Source organism: Scleropages formosus, chromosome 5, assembly GCF_900964775.1.
Source record: "Scleropages formosus chromosome 5, fSclFor1.1, whole genome shotgun sequence".
NCBI lineage: Eukaryota > Metazoa > Chordata > Actinopteri > Osteoglossiformes > Osteoglossidae > Scleropages > Scleropages formosus.
In genome coordinates, this window is record NC_041810.1 from 12,390,914 (window position 1) to 12,416,570 (window position 25,657).

General features: G+C 47.5%; 1 protein-coding gene across 2 annotated transcripts in view; it reads right to left on the reverse strand.

Annotated features, from left to right (window-relative positions):
* kcnip4a (potassium voltage-gated channel interacting protein 4a) overlaps window positions 1–25,657 on the reverse strand; it is a 123,429-nt gene that overhangs the window by 87,188 nt on the left and 10,584 nt on the right. The window contains exon 1 of one of the 2 annotated variants that reach the window (XM_029252074.1): window positions 3,118–3,598. The exons of the other annotated variant lie outside the window; for it this stretch is intronic. Coding sequence (XP_029107907.1) covers window positions 3,118–3,205 — 88 coding nt within the window. The 5' untranslated portion in view covers window positions 3,206–3,598. Of the gene's footprint in view, window positions 1–3,117; window positions 3,599–25,657 lie in introns of those variants that run through there. 2 annotated transcript variants of the gene reach the window in all.

Below are 25,657 nucleotides of genomic sequence, written 5' to 3' on the forward strand. Positions count from 1 at the left end.
CAAGTTGACAGTACTGTAAATACTGTGGCTCACTAAACATACCGTATTACACTGGTACTTTACACCTGACCTCAGCAACCAGGCTCATCGTTGCACGTATCCAAAACACACATGGAAAGACACAAATACAGATGTGGTAATTGCTGAGCGACCAGAGGCATGGACTTATAAACAAGCAGTGTATTTTGATCAGTCTGAGCTACTACACACACACACACACATTTGCAGAACCGCTCGTCCCATACGGGGTCGCGGGGAACCGGAGCCTACCGGGCAACACAGGGCGTAAGGCCGGAGGGGGAGGGGACACACCCAGGACGGGACGCCAATCCACCGCAAGGCACCCCAAGCGGGACTCGAACCCCAGACCCACCGGAGAGCAGGACTGTGGTCCAACCCACTGCGCCACCGCACCCCCTCTGAGCTACTAATGTTCATCAAAAACTGGCCAAACTCAATATCAGAAGCAACGAAACAACCGTCGCTACAGCAGACAGTAAAAGAACTTCTGCACCTTTTTTTTTTTAAAAAAAAAAAAAGGTTTACCAAAATGAGTGTTTTCCGATGCTGCCAGGCTTCTCGTATTTGTGCATGTAAAATGTCACAGAGAGAACTGAGAAATGGAAATCCTGTTACGTAATGATGGGAAAAAAACACGTTGCAGAGATACGGCGAGTTCGACGAGGAGCTGCGAGAAAATGCAGCCCAGGAGTCAACAGTTTGTATGGAAATGGGGTTCAGCGGGCAGCGCCGCGCTCCCACTTCTGGGTGCTCATGGATGTGATGAGCCCTTAAACGGTGCTTCTCCGCAAGATCACGGCAATCGGGGCCGATTTCATCTGCCACCATCCCATCTGCAGAAGCACATCGCACTATGGGCACGAACCCCACTGAGGTCTCTGCGACCGCCTCCGGTGGCCCAGTGTCACAGGTCACACGGCGATCTGACAGGAGGACGTCGCAAGCGTGGGCAGTCGGTCTCAAAGGCCCATCTTTACTGTGGTGAGGCGGCACCCTCCAGCACGCAGGTCTCATTAACCGATAACCCACGCTCTGAAGATGTGAGCAGTCAGCCTTCTAGCATCTGCCTACCAACACGTCGCCGCGGAAAAACGTCTCAAAACAGCACGGTTTCCCCATCAATTACAGAACCGTGCACTCGAGCGGAATGATGAAGCATTTTTCCGGGCCATTTCTGGGGCCGCCTCTTTGTAGATGTTCTGTGTGCATCGTGCAAAGGCAAAATAAAAACAAGGATTTAGCAGCAAAGTGTGCTGGCACAGGAAACCAGGGACACGCTCTTCCACACAGAGGGCAAAACACACACTTTCACGCAGGCGGTGCATCACACTGTGGCCAAAAGCTTTCATTTTACACATTTCTCTGCACGCATTTCACACCACTGATCTTCAAGCAAATGCACTAAGAGCACAGACACTGCACCACCCCGGACAACTTGTCCGTTAATAGTCACTTCTTCGGATTTACAGTATGTTAATATATTAAGCGCTGGTAGAGCGGGCCCGCTCGGCCTGCGTTGCGTGCAAAGCGTCTCCTGCCACCGCTGTGTTCTCTGCGTTGCATTGTGCAATTTCCTCTGGGATTCAGCAAAGCTCTATAATGTTCATCCAGCCGTCTAGAGAACCTATCATCTATGTATCACTAATCTATCCTCCATCGCCCATCCATCCACCCACCCATCCTTCCATCCATCCATCCACCCACCCTTCCATCCATATATCTATCCATCCTTCCAACCATATATCTTTCCATCCATCCATCCATCCATCCATCCATCCATCCATCCATCCATCCATAATCTACAGATCCATCATCTAACCACCTATAATCTATCCATCCATCCTTCCATCTCAAGAGGCAACCCAAACAGTTACTCCTTTGTCTGATCATGTACTGCTACTTCACCACACTTGTGTAAAACGCAGTGTTTCTTCTGCAATATTTTGTCTAATCCAACACCTCCGTCTCAACGGAAAACTCACACGATCCGCCACGCAGAGGGAACGTGGTCCATGCAATCGGCGAATTCTGCCTTACACCAAATCCCAGCGCTGGTTATGTGGGTGATATTAGGGAGGTCCAGCAGAAGCCAGGGCTTCTTCTGCTGCTGAGCACTATCACGGGGCAGGGTGTTCACACAGCGCGGGTCCTGTGTCAGACATAAAGCCGTGCTGTCTGAGAAGAACAAGTTTTACCGCAGTTAAGATTAGCTCCTCACCTTAAACCTTAAAATAGCATTTAAATATATACACTTAGAAGGTCTTTAGACTGATTCACGCATCACTTCAAGGTAAGAACCTTCATCAAGGGTACTACAGCAGGAGCTAGTGGATCATTTGAGTGCAAGGCTACAGCTCTAACAACGTCGCCACCTGCTGCCTCCATACAGAGTTTTTATGTTGAATCCTGTGTTACAGTTATGCTTCCACTTCCTTGCAATCCAAAGTCCTGGGTTCAAATCGCCTTCCCCACGTAGTACCCTTGATCAAGATACTTACCCAGAACTCATAAGTAAAATTCGATAAGAATAAAAATTTATCCAACCATATAAATGGATAAATCACTGTAAGAAGCTCAGAGTACAAACCTCACACTGCAATTCGCCTTGGACAAAGGTGTCCAATAAATAATGAATGTAAAAGTTAAACATCAGAAAACAGCATAAAGTTTCCAACACAGAAATTCTAATAATCGATCCTACCCACTTGTGCTTGTTTCTGAGAGCCAAAACATTAATAGTCCATCTAACCTGCAGTGCAGAATCAGGTATCCCATACACACACACAGATATAACCTGAGACTGTCTGTTCATGACACGTGCTGTTTACTCGGGGGGGGGGGGGGGGGGGGGGGGGGGGGTTTGAGGAACCAGTGGCGGGGGGGGGCAAGGGGCTTGCGCATCTGCAGCTCCAACAATAACAGTCTCCACGAGGCTCAGCCCCGCTGCCGCCAGCGAGTTCTGCCTTTCTTCACTCGGACACAGAGGCAAACAACACACCGCCACACTCCTCTCTGACCCCCCGGGGGGCCGTGAACTTGGGCAGCGTAGCAACCCCAGAGCCAACAGCACATGTGAGCAACAGCCGCAAACTTTACCTGTGCTGAGCGTGCCCATGAGGAGGCGGAAGAGGTACTGGGCCAACTTCAGAATCTCCCTCTTGCACCTCTTGCGGCAACTGCTCATGGTGGCACGCGGGGCCCCCTCTGGCGATGCCGTCTTCTCGGAGCCACGCGCCTTGTGACAGGAAACTTCTGTCCCACGCCGCCTGCCCCCCCACCCCCGCCACACGCACCCACCGGCGGGAGGAGTCCCGGCCGGGGTGCCGGCCGCCTTCCCCGGACGAGGCAGGGTGAGCGAGTGCAGGGCCGTCAGAGAGCGTGGACCTGGGTGTTGCCGGGTCACCGGCGTGTCCGCGGTCTGCAGCTCAGTCCGCGGTCTGGAGCAGCGCCTCTCGCTCGTACTCGCGCTTTCTTTCTCTCTCTCTCTCCCTCTCTCTCTCTCTCTCTCTCTCTTTCTCTTTCTCTCCCTCCCTCTCCCTGGCTCAGGACTTACTACAGTAGTGCTATGTGACACGCAGCACCATCTGTGGATTTCGCAAACTCACAGGCCCCCACTCAGGAGGCGGGGCTTGTTCAACCCGCTGCAGAGCAGAGAGAGAGAGAAAAAGAGAGTGCATACCACAGCGGTGGGAGGAGGCTGTCAGGGGATGGGTATTGCAATTACAGGTCACTAGGAGAGTGTTAATGGTCCAGACCCCAAAGAGAAATTAAGGTAGCGAGCGTGAGACGCAACGGCGCCACATGGCCAAAAGGTATGGAAGAAGGGGCCACACGCCTCCTGAGCTGCACAACTGGCGGCGACACAACCAAGGTCGGGCCTGACCACCTTCACAAGGACAGGTTGCTGAAAATAGTGACAATGTGACATAACCCCCCCAATGAAGCTCATCCCTCTATTACCATCATCTATCAACGACAGGGTCCTTTAACATGACACTCATTAACTAAAAATTACAACCATTTCTTTTTTTTCTTTTCTTTCTAAATTTGATATATGTATGCGCTACCTTTAGGGTAATTACAGGTCATCATTAAAAATATCCTCTGGCTACCTATTAGTTTCTACAAGCTGGATGGATTGTTCAAGTATGAAATGAGCTTGCTGTGAAATTGGAGTGGTATTTCATAAGGTGTTTTTGCTTTCTGCCCGTCCTGCTTTGACACGCTTCACACATCCTCGCGGACTGACCCCGCACATGTCGGTGCCGACAACGCACTGCGCTACTTCACCACGGAGATCCTTCGAATTGACGTGACGATAAAAATAATGATCTTTCCCACTATCATAAATAAAATTGCTCATCTAAGGGACAACAGAGGGGTGAACTGGTTGGACCCACTCGCGTTGGACCCGAAGAACTCGGGTTCAAATCCCACCCTCTGCTGTTATAACCTTGATCCAGGTGCTTACCCTGAATTAATACAGTAAAAATTACACTGTTGTGTGAATAAGTAAGTCAGCGGAAGTAGCTTAACAGTGTAAATCACGTTGGAAAAACGAATCAGATAAATAAGGAAATGTAATAACCTGCAACCAGCCACGTGTGGTTTCTGGTCTGTTCTTTAGAACCATTACAACAGGAGGTACAGCAGAAAGTGTCCACGGCAATCATTGTCTTTTGCCCCTTGTATTACTCTGTAAACGCACTGTAAGAGATGGGTGATCATACAATTCAGTCAAACAGCCTCCGATACGCACAGTGTCAGAAAAACTCTGTGTAGGGTAGCAACGGTGGCTCTCAATCCTGCTCTCTGAACGACACCCCGACCCTGCACTGGCTTCCTAAATAACACTCATAACACCAACACCAAGCACTGCTGTGCGTTTCAAACAGAGGAGGAGGTGCTCTGAGCATCTGTTTCTGTTGGCAGAACCACTGTAGGACCTGGAGGGTATTCTGCTGCCTTTTTTGGCTGTTACATAAAAAAGTTCAAAACTTTGATGTCTACAGAGTTTCTAACTTATTGACCAGGAGGCAGGATAAGAAGCTGGGAGCTCTTTACATGGTCTCTCTATCAAAGGCAGGTGCATCATGGGGAATTCTGGACACAGCCCAGCTCCCTGTCCATGATAACCAACTTAGAAAAAAAAAAATATATATATATAGAAATCCTAAGGAAAGTGAGTACCTGCTCCCAAATATTTTAACATTTGTGGAGCTACACCAGCGCTGCTCACTGCAATGCGCTGTACACACACACACACACACACGCACACACACACTTTCTGAACCACTTGTCCCATACGGGGTCGCGGGGAACCGGAGCCTACCCGGCAACACAGGGCGTAAGGCTGGAGGGGCAGGGGACACACCCAGGACAGGACGCCAGTCCATCACAAGGCACCCCAAGTGGGACTCGAACCCCAGACCCACCGGAGAGCAGGACTCAGTCCAACCCACTGCGCCACCGCGCCCCCTCTGCGCTGTACACCACCTTGTCATTTACGAAAAAGCTAGTGTTAAATAAGTGAGATGAAGACATATTGGTGCCACATAAGGTGGGAGATGCCACACGGTTCATGGGTTCAGCTGAAGACAAAACGCACCGTCGCTGACGACATGACCGCACGGATGCATCACTATATGACTACATGACTGCATCAGATCTCCATCCTCCTCCTTACACCTCATCGTGGGTGACGCACAGAGAACAGATGCAGACACCAGCCCCAGTTCTGTTTACAGCCAAATTTTCTCCAGTTCTGCAGTGTATACACTCACGGGAGAAATAGCATGACTGGCAGGCATGATCATATTTCATAAACACAGGGAAAGGGCAGGATGCCAGCATTAAGCAGGCCTACTCAAATCATGGCCGACAACACGGATCTTTCACGCCTCTTTTTGAAGCATCGATAAGCACCAAATTGGCTCTTCTCTGGTATAAAGGCATTCACGGAGTTTTAGCCCCTTCAGAATTCTTGTCTGACTCCTAACTAACAGATGATATATAGAAAAGAGTGAAGAAAGGACATACTCATACTAAATACATTGGACTAAATAAGAGTTCATGCCTCTTGTATTCTTGATGTCCGTATGCTGAAATCTGATTCTTTGCAAGCATTTTCCATGAAGAATGTCCCATGGAGGGCAGAGTTGGACTATCCCTGACATCCATTCTAGCGGCGCTTCTTGCGGGCTGTCTCAAACACTTCCAACTATCACATCTAGGCTTTGCTAGCCTGATCATCCAGGTATAGACTCCAGGATAAACCCCCCCTGCTGAAAGCTCTGACCCCTTAAGCCCACTGCAGGCTGTTTTTAGTCCATACATGATCTGTATAACATCCCTAAACTGACAGTCACTGATGATTTTTGACACATTTAAAAAAAAATAGAAAAAACAATGCTTAAAGTTAGAGTTTTTCTGAAGTCAACAATGACACAATTTAGGTGCTAAATTGTTATGATAAAAATGATTGGGGGGGGGGGGGGACATAAATTAATGTTGAAATGCTTCATCTTCAAACAGACAGCTGGGCAGGTTGCCCAGAAACACTAAAAATATAGCCAATCCAATTTGATTCAGAAAAACCAATTTAAAATAGAGTGCAGATAACGACTTGCTTTCACCAAGTATTCAGCATTTCAAATGTCAGACACGGTATAATGCACGTATCCATGCTGAGAGGAAATGGTGTCATTTCACTAGCTCAAATAGCTGTCTGTAAACCATTTTGTTTCTGGAAAATGCAGAAGTGTTCTGGATTTGTTGACATGAGGTTTTGTAACATACGCAGGCTAACTGGCAATAAGGACCTTAAGCAGTTCAATAATTATCCCATGCATTTCAAAGAAAGACCAATATAAACATCTAATCAACAACATGTCTCATACAGAAATACTTAGAAATGACATACTTGGATATTTTCACAAATAAAAATAATTAAATGATAATAGAATAATACAACTATTCATTCCGTTGCAAGGTCATTTGGCAGTATGAAATAATATACTGGCAGTTCAGTTCAATGCGAAATCTTGAAGAACATCAGGAGTATTGACCTTTTAAAGCCACACGCGGTACTTTAGAAGATTAACAATGGAGAAAATTTGCCAGAGGAAGAGGAGAAATGGGTGTAGTTGCTTAGTGCTCACAGAGTGGCTCCAATCCAGCATGGAGACTTGCTTAGTCCATGCAGCACAACTTCAAACTTGCAATGTCCCTCCTAAGGCTTGAAAAATGCACGGCTTTGACCGATCAGGACTGACTGCAAAAATATTTTCCCAAATGTTGTCATTTGTCTATTTTTATTGTTACTGGTGTAGAATGAGTTCCTGCTATCATCGATCAACTAGACAACAGTATGCATGTGCAGACATCACTCTATACTGTGTTGTCATCCTGACAATGCTGAGAAGTTACATTTCTGCTGAAAATCAAGTTTTGCTGTAAAAATCACCTCTTGGCTCAAAACAAAACAAGCCACGGATACCACCTGAAAATGAATGAACTGTAGGTAAACAGGAAATATATTGTGATATTATTGCCTAAAGCAAATCACTGCAGCGCAATAAATGGATCACTGAAGATGTCCATGAAGGTAAAAGAATCTCCTGGGTTAAATTAATTCATGGAGTGCAGTAGCACAGCTCTGAATATAGTCTCAGGGACAAGTGCTCATTTCACAAGCTATAGCAGCTTAAATGTCCAATAAAGCTCAACAAGTAGGGCTTTTCATATCCACTGCAGCATGAGCAGAGTGACAGAAAAACTGAGGGACAAAACCGCTCATGTCGAGATGCAACTTCCTTAACAATAACAAGATAAACTAGGACCTCCCTGGAAGACCTGGGAAAGTGGGATCATGTGGTCTTCAAAGTTTTGGTCACCTATTAGATTCAACTCCTAGCAAAGAAAACAGGAAGTATGCAAGATTTAAATGATCTGGGGGGAGGCCTGCAGAGTTATTCAGGGTAAAAGTATAACAGATAAATAGTCCATTAGTTAAAGTCTCCACTTTGACAGCATCCCATATTTCAGCTATTTTATTTACAGTACTGTGCAAAAGTTTTAGGCACTTGATTGGGGGGAAAAAGCTGTAAAGTGAGAATGTTTCCAAAAACAATGCTCTTAATTAATAAACTTCCTGCAAAGCTTAGTAACCATCCATCGTCAAAAGCCGCTTGTCCCGAGTGGGGTCACGGTTGGTTTGGCCGGTTCCCGCTCTCTGGCGGGTCTGGGGTTCGAGTCCTGCTTGGGGTGCCTTGCGATGGACTGGCGCCCTGTCCTGGGTGCATCCCTTCCCCTTCCAGCCTTGCGCCCTGTGTTGCTGGGTTAGACTGTTTGCTGCAACCCTGCTTGGGCAAAGCGGTTTCAGACGGTGTGGTGCGTATGTGTACTTTCTTTAACGACATACAAAACCCTTACTGTAATACTGTAACTTTTTGCAAAAGGAATGCTTGGAAATCTAAAATATGCTCTTTCCCATTGACACTAAGGTAGCAGACATTAAATAACCATCTAAAACAAATATTTTTGTGAAACATCTAAGTGCCTAAGACTTTTGCACAGTGCCGTAAATGAAACCAAGAAAACTTGTGCACAAAGTTTGACACATTTTTGTACACTTTGAGCAAATGCGCACTTACTTATCACTAAAAACGACTGTAATTTCACAGTATCAGACCAAGCAGAAATTAATAGCTGTTCACAGTGTAAACGGTAGCCTCCTTTGCTGGTTTTGTTCCAGTTACACCTGACTCGCTGCGGACATGGCGGACATGGGCTCTTACTGAGAAAAAGATTGGATGTAATAGTGTGCTCAGTAAATCACCCACCTCTGAAACAATTACAACCTCCTGAAAAATAATGAACCTCCTCTACACTATGGCTGGGCTGGCAAGAGTGGAAGTATTCAGGGGAACATTTATAGAAAACATGGAATCCCATTACTGCCCAAACTGGGGCAAAAGCTCTCAGTCTCTGGGTGTTCTGGCCATTCCATTCCGGTCCAACGGTCATTTCGATCAGCTGCATACGAAGAGCCGTGTTTCAGCCCTTTCCTGCCGTTGCATTTCCGTACGGTACGTAACACTCGACGCCGCTGGTTTGCGGGATGGGGGAATGGAGCGAGCGGGACCCACAAGCGATCAAAATACCACGCAACTGTGTCGCAGACCAGCCGAGAATTTTTTTTCCTACGGTACGTTTCTATTTCTGGAGGCAACCCAGCAAGATAAAGAAATCCTGTGCACACTGCTAGAGAACACCTGGGCCCTTACTGTATTTTTTTTAAAACATTGGTATGTCTCACATCACTCCTCTCTTCCATACCTTGGAGCACAGCTGGGAAAAGTTTTGCCATTTCTCTCTTGCTCTGTGGATTCCCCTACATCAGAGTAAAATTCCACTCCAACGGCCAAGAAGCACAATACGCAATCGAACTGACGGCAATCAGAAATCTAAAAGGTTTTTACATTTTCAACATACTTTGCGTAGAGTTAAAATCTGCATTTCTGTTGTAGCATCGTTTGCCGCTACAGGTACGCTTTTATTGTTTTGCTCCTGGTTATTTACTGCGACTCAAACCAATAAGCACAGCGGTCCCGGGGCTTCAGAGCTGATATGTAAGGCTGAGTAGGGTACACCCTGGACCATAAACCAGCCCAACCAACCAACCAAAGTCAACAACCGCTTGTCCCGAGCGGGGTCACGGCAAGCCGGAGTCTATCCCAGAAACACGGAGCGCAAGCCTGGAGGAGGAGGGGAAACACCCAGGACGGGACGCCAGTCCATTGCAAGGCACACAGTAGGCACCGGCCAAATCCGCTGCGCCACCGCACCCCCTAAACCAGTCCATCGCAGGGTAATTTTATAACAAAAAGTGTTAAAATTACACAAAGTTTAAAACGCAACCATTTTGAAACCTGAAAACAGAATCTAGGTTTTAAAAAAAAAAAAAGTAAAAAAAAATCACGCAACTTCAACTTCAGACAAAATTTTCCATTTCAGTCTAAACCGCACTCTGTACTTTCCAGTATAAGCTGCGTAACTCGTGCATTCAAAATCTGTTGTGGATGCAACATTTCTAAGGTGGACATTTTAAAATATTGCTTTCAATTTAGAAAGCAAATGAGGAGCGGAATCGCCCTGCGAATTCCAGGCGGAAATCTCTCTCGGTGTCTTGGGTGATTTTTCTGCTGCTACTTTTTAATAATCTCCTGTGCGATTTCCTTCGGGGAGGAGAGACAGTCGGAAGGGTTCGACGGAGCGTCGTTTATCACCGATGACAGTACGAGGCTGAAGGGGCCACCTGGGGGTAGCACGTCGTGAGCGAAGACAGTGGGCTAATATCCCGCTCCATTGGGGGGGGACAGAGACACCCACCCATACATCCAGCATCTTGCAGCAACCTGCCTTTTAGGCCAGCAGCGCAAACTACAATATGTCGTCCCGTCACAGCGTAGCCCTCGGGAACACGTCGCCGTTTCGGTAATTATCCTTCATCCTTACAGTTGGCGTGCATTTCCCCTCCATTTCTCCTGGACGCCGTTGACATCGTTCGCACTCAAGCCCTGCACCTCCTGCCACATCTTCTTCCAAGGAAGTCTTCAGTCTCCACCCCTGAGCAAGCAGGTTTTAGCATTGCAGCACAATATTAAACTTGATTACGTTAATTTTAAATGTAATATCTCCCCTTTCCTGCGGTTCGCTGTCTCCGCAACATTTATATAAGACACTCTGCAAGGCTGAGGAGTTTAACTGGGGGGCTGATAAGCAAGCGATCCTCTTTCCCTCCATACGCATTCTCCACCAGGTAATGGAATACTCTTATCTTTCCCCAACTTTTCTCCCCACTTCCTTGGCCGTTTCCCACGGGACAGAATGCAGCGTGGTGCTTCTCGGCCAGTGAGATGGATATCGTTTATAGTTTTTAAATTACCAGTGCAGCGAAAACCGAATGCCTATCTGCAGAGTACTGCAGGACCCTCCATTAACGTAAATTGACCCGTGTGCTCTCAGTCCCCAGGGCTGTCATTCCGGGCTCAGGGCTCCTTTGGCACCTACCCAGCAGAACACTGCACTGGGTCACTTGCCCTTCTGATGAATAAAGGTCTACCGCCAAAAGGAGATATGAATACGCCACAGTCGTACGCACCGCTGCAGCAGTAACGCACAACTTTCAGATGCTGCAGGAAGTGATTTCAGTACCTTGGATCAGCCCCATTACGGTTTCCTATTTACTGGAGTTTCCAGTTCCAGATATATGAAAATACGACACTTTTCTCCAAGGTAACTTACAGTGTTACGTTTGTATACTAAAATACACACATCGTCTCAAAGCGCTTGTCCCATGCGGGGTCGCGGGGAACCGGAGCCTAACCCGGCAACACAGGGCGAAAGGCTGGAGGGGGAGGGGACACGCCCAGGACAGGACGCCAGTCCGTCGCAAGGCACCCCAAGCGGGACTCGAACCCAAGACCCCCCAAGAGAGGAGGACCCGGTCCAACCCACTGCGCCACCACACCCCCCTTGTACTAAAATAATTACACTGATAAGCGGTTCAGAAAATGTGTGTGTGTGTGTATAATAACAGCAGAGTATTTTTTACTGTATCAGTTTGGGGTAACCACATTAATCAAGGGTTCTACAACAGGGGGTATTCAAACCCATTTCCTTCAAATACAGGGCATTGGCTCTACCATGGCACCTGCTGCCATATGAAATTCTATTTAGCACCTTTAACAATGCAGTGCATTTGATTGATAAGAACAACACGAGGCTACAGCAGAACACATAAGACAAGGCAGTGATGGCACATCCAAATATCATTACATTTACATTTATTCACTTAGCAGACACTTTTCTCCAAAGCAACTTACAATGGATACTATGTAGCGTTACCAGCCCACACACCTTATTCACCGTGGTGACTTACACTGCTAGATACACTGCTGACAAGGGGTTACTCATCCACACATCAGTGGAACACACTCTGTGTCACTCACACACTATGGGGGAACCTGAACAACATGTCTTTGGACTGTGGGAGGAAACCAGAGCACCCGGAAGAAACCCACACAGACACGGGAAGAACATGCAGCTCCACACAGACTGAGCGGGGATCGAACCCACGTCCTCTCGCATCACCCAGGTACCATGTGCCACCGTGCTGTTATCAGAAACAAAAATACCTCAAGTCACGTTCAAGAAAATTATATTATCATCCAGACGTTGTATTTTAACATATTTACAGTCCAAATTAAAAATGTTTAATCACTGTCTACTGGCTAGTTTTAATTTCGCTTAATGGTTCATTAGAGTAAAAAGGTCCCAGGGAAAGTAAAGGGAAGATGCTTGCAGTCACAAAGTACATCTGTTGCATTATTTCTAAGTGCAGGACATGTTTAGGTGACCTGGTTCTGCATATCATTCTAGAAGCATAAAATGGGTTCAGTCTCTGGTCAAAGAGCTGTCAGAATGATGGACTATTCAGAGGTCTGCAGAGTGTCGTTTGAGTGCCGAAGTCCAGGGAAACCAATTCCGCTCAACGAAATACGCGTTACGTGCACCTCTTCCAGACGTTCCCAAGGGCAAAAACAAAGTTACTTCCTCGAAGTACCCTTCTCCACTCGCAACCGCGTCGGAACCCTAGCTGGGGTACGGGGCAAGCAGGCGGCGTAATGCTTAACACTGCTGCTTCGCACTCAAAGGACGCAGGTTCGAATCCCATCTCCATAGCGGTTCCCTTGACCGCGGTACTTAAAGTGAACTGATAAAAAGTTAGGGTAAAATGAGAACGTAATTGCACTTAAGTCGCCTTTCGGATAAAAGTACCAAATAAATAAAGTGTACAGCAACGCAAGCGCCCCGGTTTCACGGAGACAACATGAGGTTCGATGACCGACACGACGACATCATTCCCTCGTGTGAATCTGTCTTCACAGGGACATCAGCCCCTTTCGGCAGCAAACGTGCTTTCCGCACGTTCCCCGCTTCGCGCAGCTTCCTGACCACGCTGAGAGACCTCGGTGCGAAAGGCACGTGTGAGAAAGGCTCAGCTGTTCTCAGCGAAGGATCGCAAGACTCCCATCTGCACGGGCAAATCGCCCCGAGCCGAAGCCAACGTAGCAGTCAGGAAGGCGGCATATCGCCTCTCACCGCCGTTTCCCCAGCTCACCCTGGAGGTGAGAGATGAGCAGGGCACTGGAGTGCAGGATGAACACATCAGCATCAGATGTGATGCGGCCAGTGCTCCCGCCGATGAAGGAATTTGCACAGCGCCGCAAAGAGAAGGCTTTTGCAGTAATAATCGAGGGCCGCGGGGCCACGGCATCTGTTGATAACGACCGTGATGTTCTGCATTATATCCTCTGGGTGTGTGTGTGTGTGTGTGCGCACCCTTCAGCCAATCTTCAGACCTCCAGCTTCTCTCCATCAGCTAAGAGTTAAAGACTTCCTCTCAATATGGGGAAACACCTCATGCTGTGTGTGTCTGCACATGTGTGTACACAGATGACTTAAGCAGATTCTGTATGAACAATAAATCACAACAATCAAGACTGGTGCAAATTATTATGGACCACTGAACCCGCCAAACACATTCTCTCTCCCTACATATATTAATACACACAGTATAACACACACACACACACACACACACACACACACACACACACACACACACAAAAAAACTGCAATCACTGCATTTTTCTACAGTATAGGTCCCTGTCACCTTGTTTTTTCCAGTCCATTTGTTACATTTTTTACAGACTGTGTTGTATGTGTGCTGCAGCAGCCCTGTGCAGGTTCCTTTGGGGTTCTCATTCATATATTCATTAACACATAAATGTGTATGTGTCTATATACACACACACACATTTTCTGAACCGCTTGTCTCATACGGGGTCACGGGGAACCGGAGCCTACCCGGCAACACAGGGCGTAAGGCTGGAGGAGGAGGGGACACACCAAGGACGGGACGCCAGTCCATCGCAAGGCACCCCAAGCGGGACTCGAACCCCAGACCCACCAGAGAGCAGGACTGTGGTCCAACCCACTGCACCACCGCACCCCCCTCTGTCTATATACAGTGTATATAATATATATGTATAAAACAGAAAACAAAATATGTACAATTTATTTTTAACTGCCTCACCAACGATCAATAACACTCCTTGCTCCACCGTCACACCCTAGATACGCAACTCCTTTTCGGGGTTGGAGACCCTGAAAGGATTGTGACAAAAGGGAGAAAAACCGGGCCTTTAATTATAAACATGATGTTATCAGTTTGCCTGGCTTAACACAGTGTTTGATGAGCCCTTGACAGCATTCTGCTCTCTCCTGACTTGGTCAAAACGAGCTCCTCTCATTATTCTCATGCAAATGCAATGTCTTCAGATCCATTATATTACCCCTTTGAATGCGTTTCGCACCTATAATTGGTCGGCTTTCCATTTCAGAATGTGCACTCTATTTGAATATTATATTCTGTGTTTGCTGGCGTTGTGTCCCGGATCGGTCGTAGCACGTCCGTGGAAGTGACACCCATTGAGTGTCGTTGGTCACACCAGCCCAAGTGACTCCATGGTGCCAACAGCGAGGACCTCGGGGTCGGTGCTCACTACTAAACACTAAACGTGCACTGACTCCTCGTGTCATCAGCAGTCAACATTGATATTTAAAGGATAAAAACATTTCTCGTTTATACATTTTCGTTTATTATTTTCAGTTGCATTTTATTCATTATCGCTTCCTGAAATTTCACTGGCGCAGAGTGAGAACAACCTGCGTTTACCCTCCAAGACAACATGTAGATAGCAGCAAAGCATACCACTGATTTTAGTTTTAATATCAACGCAGAGGGAATTTTATTTAAAAAAATATTATAAAGTCTAAATAATGTTTTTATAGAGCCATATCTGAGATTTACACAACCTAATCTGTAATTAAATTGGAGGAGTGTTTTTTTTTTTTTTCCAAATCAAGCTTTTACTGAATGTGATGATGGTACAAGACATTTTTGAGTTCGCAACTTGGGAGTTCTGAACAAAATGAGTTGCAAACAAATTTCTGGTTGAGCTGTTACAAAGTGTCAGCAACGCTTTCATTCACATTCCACGTACCAGAACTTTCAGTTTAAAAATCCATCTGCATCTGTATTTTATGCACTATAATAGATGTATAACACAAAAATAGAGTAAAGAAAGATGCAGTGATTGACTGCAAGCGCAAACCGAACCAGAGGAAGACAGTTACACACCAGCAAAGGATCTCTGATCGGAACTGAACACAATGGAAATTCCTGTTACGGTCCAGCACGTGATCAGATTAAGACCCGTCTGCGCCAACGAGCCATCGGAACCCCTGACACTAATGAAATTGAAAGTTCATTTAAAGATGCTGCTCCTTTCTGGAAGGCAGCCTGTCTGAGCACTGCTGGGAAAGGCAACCCGAGTGACTGACAAGCTCTCCAAAGGTTCACGCGGGGGCAGCAGGCGGCGTAGCGGTTAGACCCACCGCTTTGAAACTGATCCAGATCCTCCCTAATCTACAACAGGCCTGATCGAGGTACTCGCCCTGAACTGATACAGTAAAAATCACCCAGCTGTATAAATGGGTAAGTCAGTGTAAATAGGTCAGTATATAAATTACCTCGGAACAAGTGTCCCGCACCTCTTACTGACTTTAAACAGAATACCATCTGGTTTAAAGGGGAACAAATAAAGAAAGACGTTGCTTAGTCAACTGCATCCGAGACTCGTGGCTCCGGCACCTTTAAAGGGACGAGAGCCATCGGCGAGGACCACGTTCCGATAACGAAAGAGATGCGAAGCCGCAGGCCCCCGCGATCGCGATAATCCGGTACGGCAAATCGCCACTTTGTTTTTCAGTTTGCTTCTTCCGCGTCTTGTAAGCACATCGCTACACGCTCTCGGCACTCGTTTCATTTCCTCCGACAACATTCAGACCTCAAAACAATATTTACGGGATAAATCCTAACTGCACTGACATGGGACTCGTCTGAGGCCCCGAGATAAGAGAAGCGAAGCGCTAGGTAGTAACCGGAACTAAACTATAATATATAACACGAAACAAAAGATGAGAAGCTGGCTATTAGTCATGCCCAGCCTTTAGATTTCAGAAGGGAGTTTTACGGTTTTATTCTATACTTCCTTTCATTCCTTACTGTGAGAACCCAAACGCAAAGTGTGCTTTGCAGAACGGAAAGAAAACGCTGATCTGCAGTTCGCATGCTGACATACAGTATTTATACAAGACCGCGAGAATGGAGATAAAGAAAAGCCTCTTAAATCAATATGCTAACGGACAGAAGGTGGCGCAACAGTTTGAGCCTCTGGCTTTGGGCTCAAAGGACGCAGGTTCAAATCCCCCCACCTGCTGTAGTACCCTCGACCAAAGCACGCACCCTGAATTGATACGTTAAAAATTACCCCGCTGTCTAAAACGGTAAATCAGCGCAAATGGTTGAGAGTACAGACATCACGCTGACAGTTACTACGATTCAGTTTTACGGCACGTTTTTCCGGGAGAACCCAGGTTTGACCGATTTGCTGCCGAGTGCCGTGGCATTTGGAGGTGCAGCTGGAGCAGAGATTTTAATGACGGGGGCTCTTCCTGACATCAACCTTCACCATTTACCTGGGCTGAGGACCAGCTCTGACTAACCGGGTCCAATGGCAATTTAGCATCACCGATCTACCTGAACCGTGGGACGAAACCCACACGAACACGGGGAGAACGCGCAAACTCCACACAGACCGAGCAGGGATCGGACCCACGTAATCTCGCACCACCCAGGCGCCGTGAGGTCTCGCATTCCATCGCAATCACCTTGGCGTGGCGTGATGGCTTGTGCGCCTCCGTGACCTAATGAGCTACGCAGGTTGGTCCTTTCGGACCTGCAGATCCAATCATACCCGGAAGGTCAAAGGGTAGAGGCCAGACAAAGTCCGGTCTCCTGTCTCGGCTCGGGCAACCTGACAGTATCCAGCCCACGCAGTCATACATGATCAATTTGTGATCGCACTCATTTATGGAAGGTGTGGTAGTAAGCAGAGGTTTTTTTTTTTATGCCTTTGTAACGCTGATGGATGGATGGATGGAGGTTTCAGCGCTACTCGTTGCTCCCCCATCACACTCAAAGTTACCTTGAAGGAAAGCGGCGGATGAAGAAATAAATATGAACGGAACGCGAACGGCCCCTCCAACGGCCCACTCGGTCAGTTACGGTGTTCACAGTAAATTGTGTCGCATATGAACAAAAACTGATTTAAATCTGCGGGAAGGAAAAAAGAAAAAAAATCCCTCAAGCGCCTGCTTGGCACTTCTGTTTCCGAACATGTCGAGTTCAGAAAGTTTCCCTCCTTTGGGTTTATCTCATACCTGCACCCGTGGCCCCCGGGCCGAGGGACGGCAAATAAGACACCCCGCGGCCCGTCACCCCGGCTCGTTAATATTCGATCCCGCGTGTGTCAGAGGCTCCGTGGTGTTCTTCCCCATCAGGGATTGTTCTCACTAGGCTGCGCTGCGAAGGTAAACACGCTTTGGCACTCCGTTAATCCATGGCAACGAGTAGCATCTCGCACAAAAAAAAAAAAAAACCTACACGGTCGCGTCATTTCGCACTCCGGTTCACACAAACCGATGGGTGAATCACGGCAAATGTCACGTTTCAACATCTGCTTGACGAACACACAAGTAGCCCAACAGGGGGCGCTCCATCCACCGGAACCGGCTGGGTCCGAGCACGGTTCATATATCGGGGGTGGCCGGATCTGCCCGCTCTCCTTACAGCGGGGTGTGTGTCGCTCTGTCGTTCCACTCAGCGTAGAGATCAACAGGCAGTAGCGAACACACACACACACACACACACACACACACACACACACACACACACACACCAACAATTTCAGGCACAAAGAGTAACAACAAAGAAAGATAACAGGAAGGATCTTTCTAATCGCAAGGCTGCAATTATCAATACAGCAATTATGTTCCAGTAATGAAATAAAAACCGCCAATTAGAGTCTGAACCCCCACCGATAACAGCCTTCTACAACCTTTACATTTGAAATTCTCCTATTTACGACACTGAAACCATCCAAATGTCTGAATTTATTATTATTCATTCACCTGACTCCTTTCTCCATGGCAACTCGCAGTGGGCGATTTGTACACTAATCCATTTACACTCATTTGTCCTTTATACAACAGAGTAATTTTTACTTTATCGCTTCAGGGTTGGAACCTCGATGAGGGGAACCGCATGCAGGAAGGGCACATGGAATCCCGGTCCCTTCGCTGCCGGGTGACAGCTCTAACCGCTATGCCGCAAACGAGCGCCAAATCAGGGCTCATCAGCGTCGAGGGCCGCAGGCTGACAGCACCACGCCGGACAGACACACGCGCGCGCACACACACACACACACACACGCAAGGCCGCTCGGGAAGAAAAGCTGCAGTGTGTGCGGAAGCAGGCCGAACTGTCACACTTGTTTCAGCGTGGGCTGCGGCCTGTAATCATATTGTGAGAGGCAGTGAAATCCTTCCCCGGAGACAGGTGTCCAACGAGTTCCAAACACACACACACACACACACACACACACACACCGAAAAAAACACATGAACCAACACGGACGAAAGCGGTGAAAAACAGTGCAGAGGGTGGCCATTGCGCGTTCAAGGATCTCACCCAGAAAGCACCTGCTCACTAATGATAATGCTGTGATGAGGACGTTGTCATGGTAACAATCAAAACAAAACAAAAAAAAAAAAAAAAAAAAAAAATCAAGAAAGTCACGCAGTTAGAGGGGAAAGTTGTTCGCTTCTTCTGTTTTTTCTGATTATGCCTGTATCCACAAGATGCTGCAGAGGGGTGCTCTTGGGCCCGTGGAGTGGGATTAGAACTTTAACGTTTTGGAAGTTTTACTAAAGTGCGCAACATGCCAATTGCCATAGCGACCAGCACAGTACCGGTTTGAAATAATAGCATTTACGTGTTTGTTTGTATCCAGAAGCTTTTCCAGCAACATACAGCTTAGAGTAAAGAAGTGTGCATCAACAGCAGACGGAGAGCTTTAGACACAGACAAAGGACTGAGGACTCACAGCTCCTGGACTCTGTCTGTCTGTCTGTCTGTCTGTCTGTGTGTGTGTGTGTGTGTGTGTGTGTGTGTGTGTGTGTGTGTGTGTGTAAGGGTTTGATTGCCCTCTGATGGACTGGCATCTCATTCAGGGTGTACCCTGTTTTACACCCTGTCCTTCACGGATAGACTCTGCCCCACCGGGACCCTGCGCTCGAGAAGTGGTTACTGATAATGGAATAGAGTCGAGTTGTTTCCGCAGAAAACCAATTATCCCTTAGCAGCGTGTGGTGCGTAAGTGGTCCGTTCACACTCTTAATAAAGCACTTGGACACGCGCAGTCTAATTTATGCCGAGTCCGCAGGCGAAGAGAGACGGCGCTTCCTGCGGACAGAGAGAACGAGGGCCCTGGGGTCCCCTACTGCAGCAGCGACACAACTGGGGGGTGTTCGAGGGGGGAGCAAAGGCAAGGAATTTCTGCATTTCTGCAGTCACTGCAGCCAGACAGTTTTGTGTGTGTGTGTGTGTGTGTGTGTGTGTGTGTGTGTGTGTGTGTGTGTGTGTGTGTGTGTGTGTGTGTGTGTGTGTGTGTGTGTGCGCGCGCGCACAGCCTGAGCACGTCTACTTCTCAGAGTTGTGGCCGATGAACGCTGGACCGCACACTCCCTACCGGTGACCCCCAGCCCCCAGTGATGACAACACACAGCAGCCGCAGCAGGAGCAGGAGCAGCAGCAGCAGCAGCAGCAGTTCCTCCGACTCATCACTTATTTATGAACACCATACGGGCAGGAAACTGCACAGAGCAATGCTTCACACTCTGCAAGAGTTTATATTCCACCCATGTACCGTGCTCACTTACACAGGAATTGGGCTGCAGACACATCTACAGCGCAACGGAAGAAAAAAAAAAAAAAAAAAAAAAACACATTCTGGCATGATCTGAAATGCGAGTCCCGCACACCGCGCTGTACCCTGCTGTACCGCACTGTACCGCACTGTCTGCAGCACCGGGAGGATGTACAACTAGAGCAGCTACTCAGCTTACATACAAACACAGCTGGAACCACAAATCTGTTCATAACTGCGTTTGTTTGTAAGTCCCGAGTCACCTTTACCATTACGTGAAGAGGGAACCAGCGAAAACTCCACACCGACGTCCTTTGATTTATTTACAGGTTAGGTTCAGTAAAAACCTTAGATGTAGTTCGAATTTCTGTTTATTAAATGCTAAGGCTTTTAATATTTTTAGTAATTTAAAGGTTGGAGCGAGTCCTGCTCTCCGGTGGGTATAAGGGTTCGAGTCCCGCTTGGGGTGCCTTGCGATGGACTGCCGTCCCGTCCTGGGTGTGTCCCCTCCCCCTCCGGCCTTGTGCCCTGTGTTGCCGGGTTTGGCTCCTTGTGTGTGTGTGAGGTACATTAACATCAAAGCTAATATAAAACATCTAAATGAAAATAACAATTTTGTCTGTAAAAACTCCTATTCAGTACTGATTGTTCTCCAGTTCATCCCAGAAACATTGCTCATCTTTTTCCACTACAAATACTGTAAACAGTGTGGAAGTGAACAGAGCCATCTGTCACAATAACCATTGTATTTCCTGTCAATTCTCTGCGCTGCTCTGCATGCGATGTTGTTAATGTTATCTTTATTGAAAAAAAAAAAAAAAGTACTTTGCACCAATTCCACGAGCAGCTACCCATGTTAATAATGTGTGCTGGTTTAAACTGTGATTGCAGACAAACCGGCTGAACTTCGAGAATCGCGCGTCTCCGTCTCTTGGTGAAATTAGCTCGTGTTTATTCCGCGTTGCGTGTCGCTTTGGAGAAAAGTGTCTGGCAGATGAAATGTGTCAGAAATGTGTGTGTGAATCAGGGTGGTCCCACGCTGGCTGTTTCCGTGCTCTTTTCTGTCATCTGTCCACTTGGAGGGGAAACACAGGGGCGCGTTCAATTCAGCAGAAGCAGGAATTAAAGAAAATGAGAGAAAAGAACGAAACTGAGGAAATCAATTTGAATTAATTAGACCGACAGAATTAAAAATAAACTGGAAATGTCCGCATCTCTGAATATTCATAACTCAAATATTTGTAATATGAGGAGTCAGCGTATATGGGTTCTAGTCCATCTCTCCAGGTTCTTCCCAACTCCTAGAATGTTCCTTTCTGCATATTTATGACGGAGTCTCTCTCTCTCTCTCTCTCTCTCTCTCTCACACACACACTCCACCCAAAAGAGAGGCAGACCCAGGGAACAGGTTTACCCTTGAGGCCCTAACCCTAATCAGTTTTTTTTTTTTCCTTTTTCTTCTATGTCAGTACCACGTCCAATTTCACCCTGTAACACAGTAAAAAGGTGTAATTTTACCATCATAAGGACAGACAACTCACAGGCAGTTGCAGGAAGGCCTACAGGTGAAAGACTCATGCAGAGAAGAAATGTGGGCTCGTGCTGCCACCTGGTGGCCGATGCGATACTGCATGGCGGTGACAGCAGGTGACACGAGTCCTTCTGCTGCCCCTGGCAACAGCTCATCACATCCTCAGGACATAGAACCTCCTCAGACAGTCCTCGTGAGCATCACTCATCCGACTGAATGGCATTTCATCTACAGTCCCACAAATTTCAACAGCACAAAGACCGAATCGATAGAAAAGTCACCAAACGGAGGCAACAGGGACTAATGGATTGAGCTCTCATTGAACTGAACAGGCAGAAGTTAAAATATTTATAATAAGAAATATTTTTTATTTACATATAAATATTTATATAACGAGTGGGGGTGTGGTGGCGCAGTGGGTTGGACCGCAGTCCTCCTCTTCGGGGAGTCTGGGGTTCGAGTCCCACTTGGGGTGCCTTGCGACGGACTGGCGTCCCGTCCTGGGTGTGTCCCCTCCCCCTCTGGCCTTACGCCCTCTGTTACCGGGTAGGCTCCGGTTCCCCGTGACCCCGTATGGGACAAGCGGTTCTGAAAATGTGTGTGTGTGTGTGTGTGTATTTATATAACTATATAAATATAGTTCTATATATTATTAAATATTATATCTATATAGCAAGGGGGCGCGGTGGTGCAGTGGGTTGGGCCGGGTCCTGCTCTCCAGTGGGTCTGGGGTTCGAGTCCCGCTTGGGGTGCCTTGCGGTGGACTGGCGTCCCGTCCTGGGTGTGTCCCCTCCCCCTCCGGCCTTGCGCCCGTGTTGCCGGGTAAGCTCCGGTTCCCCGCGACCCCGTATGGGACAAGCGGTTCTGAAAACGTGTGTGTCAGTGAGGATTTTGGGAATACCTGGCTGGTTAAAATGACAACTGCAATACAGCAAGCAAATGTAATCTAAACAGCAGTGATTATTCCATCTTCTATACTTTATAGAGGGCAGGGAATTTAATTTAAAAATAAGGTGTGAGATATTTTATACTCGTAAAGTGGCCTCACTTCAAACTCAAGTTTTACTAAACACTGCCGCATATTAAAGTCCGCTTGAAGTCTGCGCGCCTTCTGCACATATTAGGGGTCAGTTTAACAGACCTTATAAATATTCTCAGAGTTCTTCATCTTAAAAACTCATCGTAAAGTTTAAACATTTTTCCCCTCATCTTAAAAATGCTACTGCAAAATATCTACATTTACATTTATTAATAAGATATATATACACACACACAGACACTGTATGTATGTATTCCAAAAGAAGATAAAATGCAAGAGTTAAGAAATTCGCAGGCGGCAGTAAAAATGTCCAAAGTGCGAAATCAGGGCTCAGGCTCACGGTGCGAATTGGTCGGTGGCGCCGACAGGGGGCAGCACTGAGTCACTACAAATACAGCACCAGGGAAAGCGGGACTAAATTATCACACGCTGCAGGATCACGGCTGTTTCCCAGCTCTTACAGATAATGAAAGAAGGCCGAAGCGGAGCAGCAGAGCCAGGCTGTCGGCATCTCTTCAGCGCTGCGTGATGCTTCAAATAATTACTTAAAGGAAAAAAGAAAAAAGAAAACATCACGGTTGCGAATGAAGCTCCAGTCACACATAATGCCCCCCCCCCCAAGGTGATCCTCGCCAAATCATCTCGGAAACCTGACGACAGCCCGGCTCTCCCTGACGAAGAGCTCGCCGTCGCTTCAACGGCGGAGCGGAAACTTGAGCGCAGCTGCGGGTCTCGCCTCTCTCCCAAGATCTCCCTCCGCTTACGGGCCTCATTCAGTCAGCAAACGCACCGAATCATCTCACGGTCTAAATAAATCTGGGAAAAGAGAAGCAGTCTGAGTCTGAAATGGAACTCATAAATATTGATCGCACCAAAATCTTTAGTGAAAAGAAATATACACAAAATGGTGTATATATAACATACATGTAGCACAGTGGCACAGCAGGTTGCGCTGATGCCTCACGCTCCTGGGCTCTGAGTTCAGAACTGGGTTCGAATGCAGCTCAGTCTGTGTGTGGCGTGCACATTTGCCCCATGTTCGTGTGGGTTTCCTCCAGGTGCTCTGGTTTCCATCTCTAAATTGCACGCATGTGTGTGTGTGTGTGTGTGTGTGTGTGTGTGTGTGTGTGTGTAACATTGCCCTGCCATGGACTGGCATCCCATCCAGGGTGTACCATGCCTCACACCCTATACTTCCAGGACAGACTCTGGACCACAGCTACCCTGCATTGAACAATGGATAGATACATTATTTGTATTGATAAATACATAAAATATCAATAAAATATATACAGTGGGAGGGAGGGGGTGCGGTGGCACAGTGGGTTGGACCGGGTCCTGCTCTCCGGTGGGTCTGGGGTTCGAGTCCCGCTTGGGGTGCCTTGCGACGGACTGGCGTCCCGTCCCGGGTGTGTCCCCTCCCCCTCCGGCCTTCCGCCCTGTGTTGCCGGGTTAGGCTCTGGTTCCCAGCGACCCCGAATGGGACAAGCGGTTCAGACAGTGTGTGTATATACAGTATATACACACGCACACACGCGCACACACACACAAAGCAAATACATATTTAATCCCCTTTTTGTTTGCGCCACTGAAACAAAAGTGATGCACATCAGCATTCAAGTAATTTAAGACGAATTAGATGCCAATTAGAAGAAGGGCGAGATGGATGGATGAGTAGCTGCTAAATGACTAAATGAAAAGGTTCAGATTAATCATTACGATGCTTGATCGTCCTTCTTGCTCGCGCTGTGGAAATGATCGAGGACTTATTAAGACGATGTATTTGAGCGGGACCAGCGGAACGGAAAAGTCATTAGGAAAACAGCGATTATTTCCGTTTGCTTTCTCGCTGGCGTAAATGCTGGGGACACTGCAGGGGACCGGCGACACCCACCCCCCGTCCTCATCGCCAATCTACTCACGTCGACAAACTCGTCTCCGGGCCGTGTGGCGCAGAGACGCTTCCAGAACGTCACGGAAAAAGGGACGAGACTCTTTGGGGAAACGTGACGATGAAACGCTCCTCATGAGGAACAGCGAGGCCGAGGAGTCGCCGAGGGGGACCGCAGCCCTCCCATCTGGAGGGGAGGGGGAGAACGCCCCGGGGGGGGGCCCTGCATCCGTACAGCGGTACAAGGGGACCCCCTGTGGTCCCTGCATCGGCCCATCGCCTTCGGGTACTGAGACGTTCGAAATTATTTACGGCAGACTTTCAAACTTCTTTTTTTTTTTTTTTTTTTTTAAATCAGAAGAACCTCAACACACAAGAAAATGCTGCTGGCCGGAAGGTATCTCTGGTGTGTGTGTGTGTGTGTGTGTGTGTGTGTACACACATCATTACAACATGAGAGGTATCTGCACTATTAACCCTTTTTCAGCTGAAACCTTTGTGCCAAGGCAGGTGAACGAAGGCATCACCTAGCAACTACTTACCCTGAAATACTCTGGTAAAAATGACCCAGCTGCATACGTGGTTAAATCACCGTAAGTAGCTTACTACCCTGGTTCCTCGAGCTACAAATTTTCAAACGTGCAAACATTTTTCGATTTTTTTTTTTATATATATTGCATTTTCTGCAATGATCTTCAGTGGTCTGAACGCAAAATCGTCAAGTGTCAGTCTGGACAAAGGAGTCAGAGTGAAAAACCAGTGTGACTTTACAGTGATTTACTCATGTGTACAGCAAAGTCATCTTTACTGCGTGTCAATACCCTCATTCCCTCATTCGCGCAGTCACGATGTGTATATACACACACACACACACACACACACACACACACACACACACACACACACACAGTCTAGGTCGTACACTGTGTTACTGCACATCTTTCTGAGTGGCAGTGACTAAGAGGCACGGAAAACACCACCAAACTTTCCTCGCACCCTCATCTTGTTTCAGGACACAAGAACGCAGTTTACCGGACATAACTCTGGGGCTCCTTTTCTTTACACGCTCAGAACGAATGACCGAAGGTTCGCGTCACAGCTGCTCTAGATGGAGCTCAGAGCTGCCGAGCTGCAGCAGGGAATTCTGGGAATATTACTTCTCTGTCCCGTCACAAATTAAATATCTGCAGTGTTTTTACATTCAGAAGCAGAGG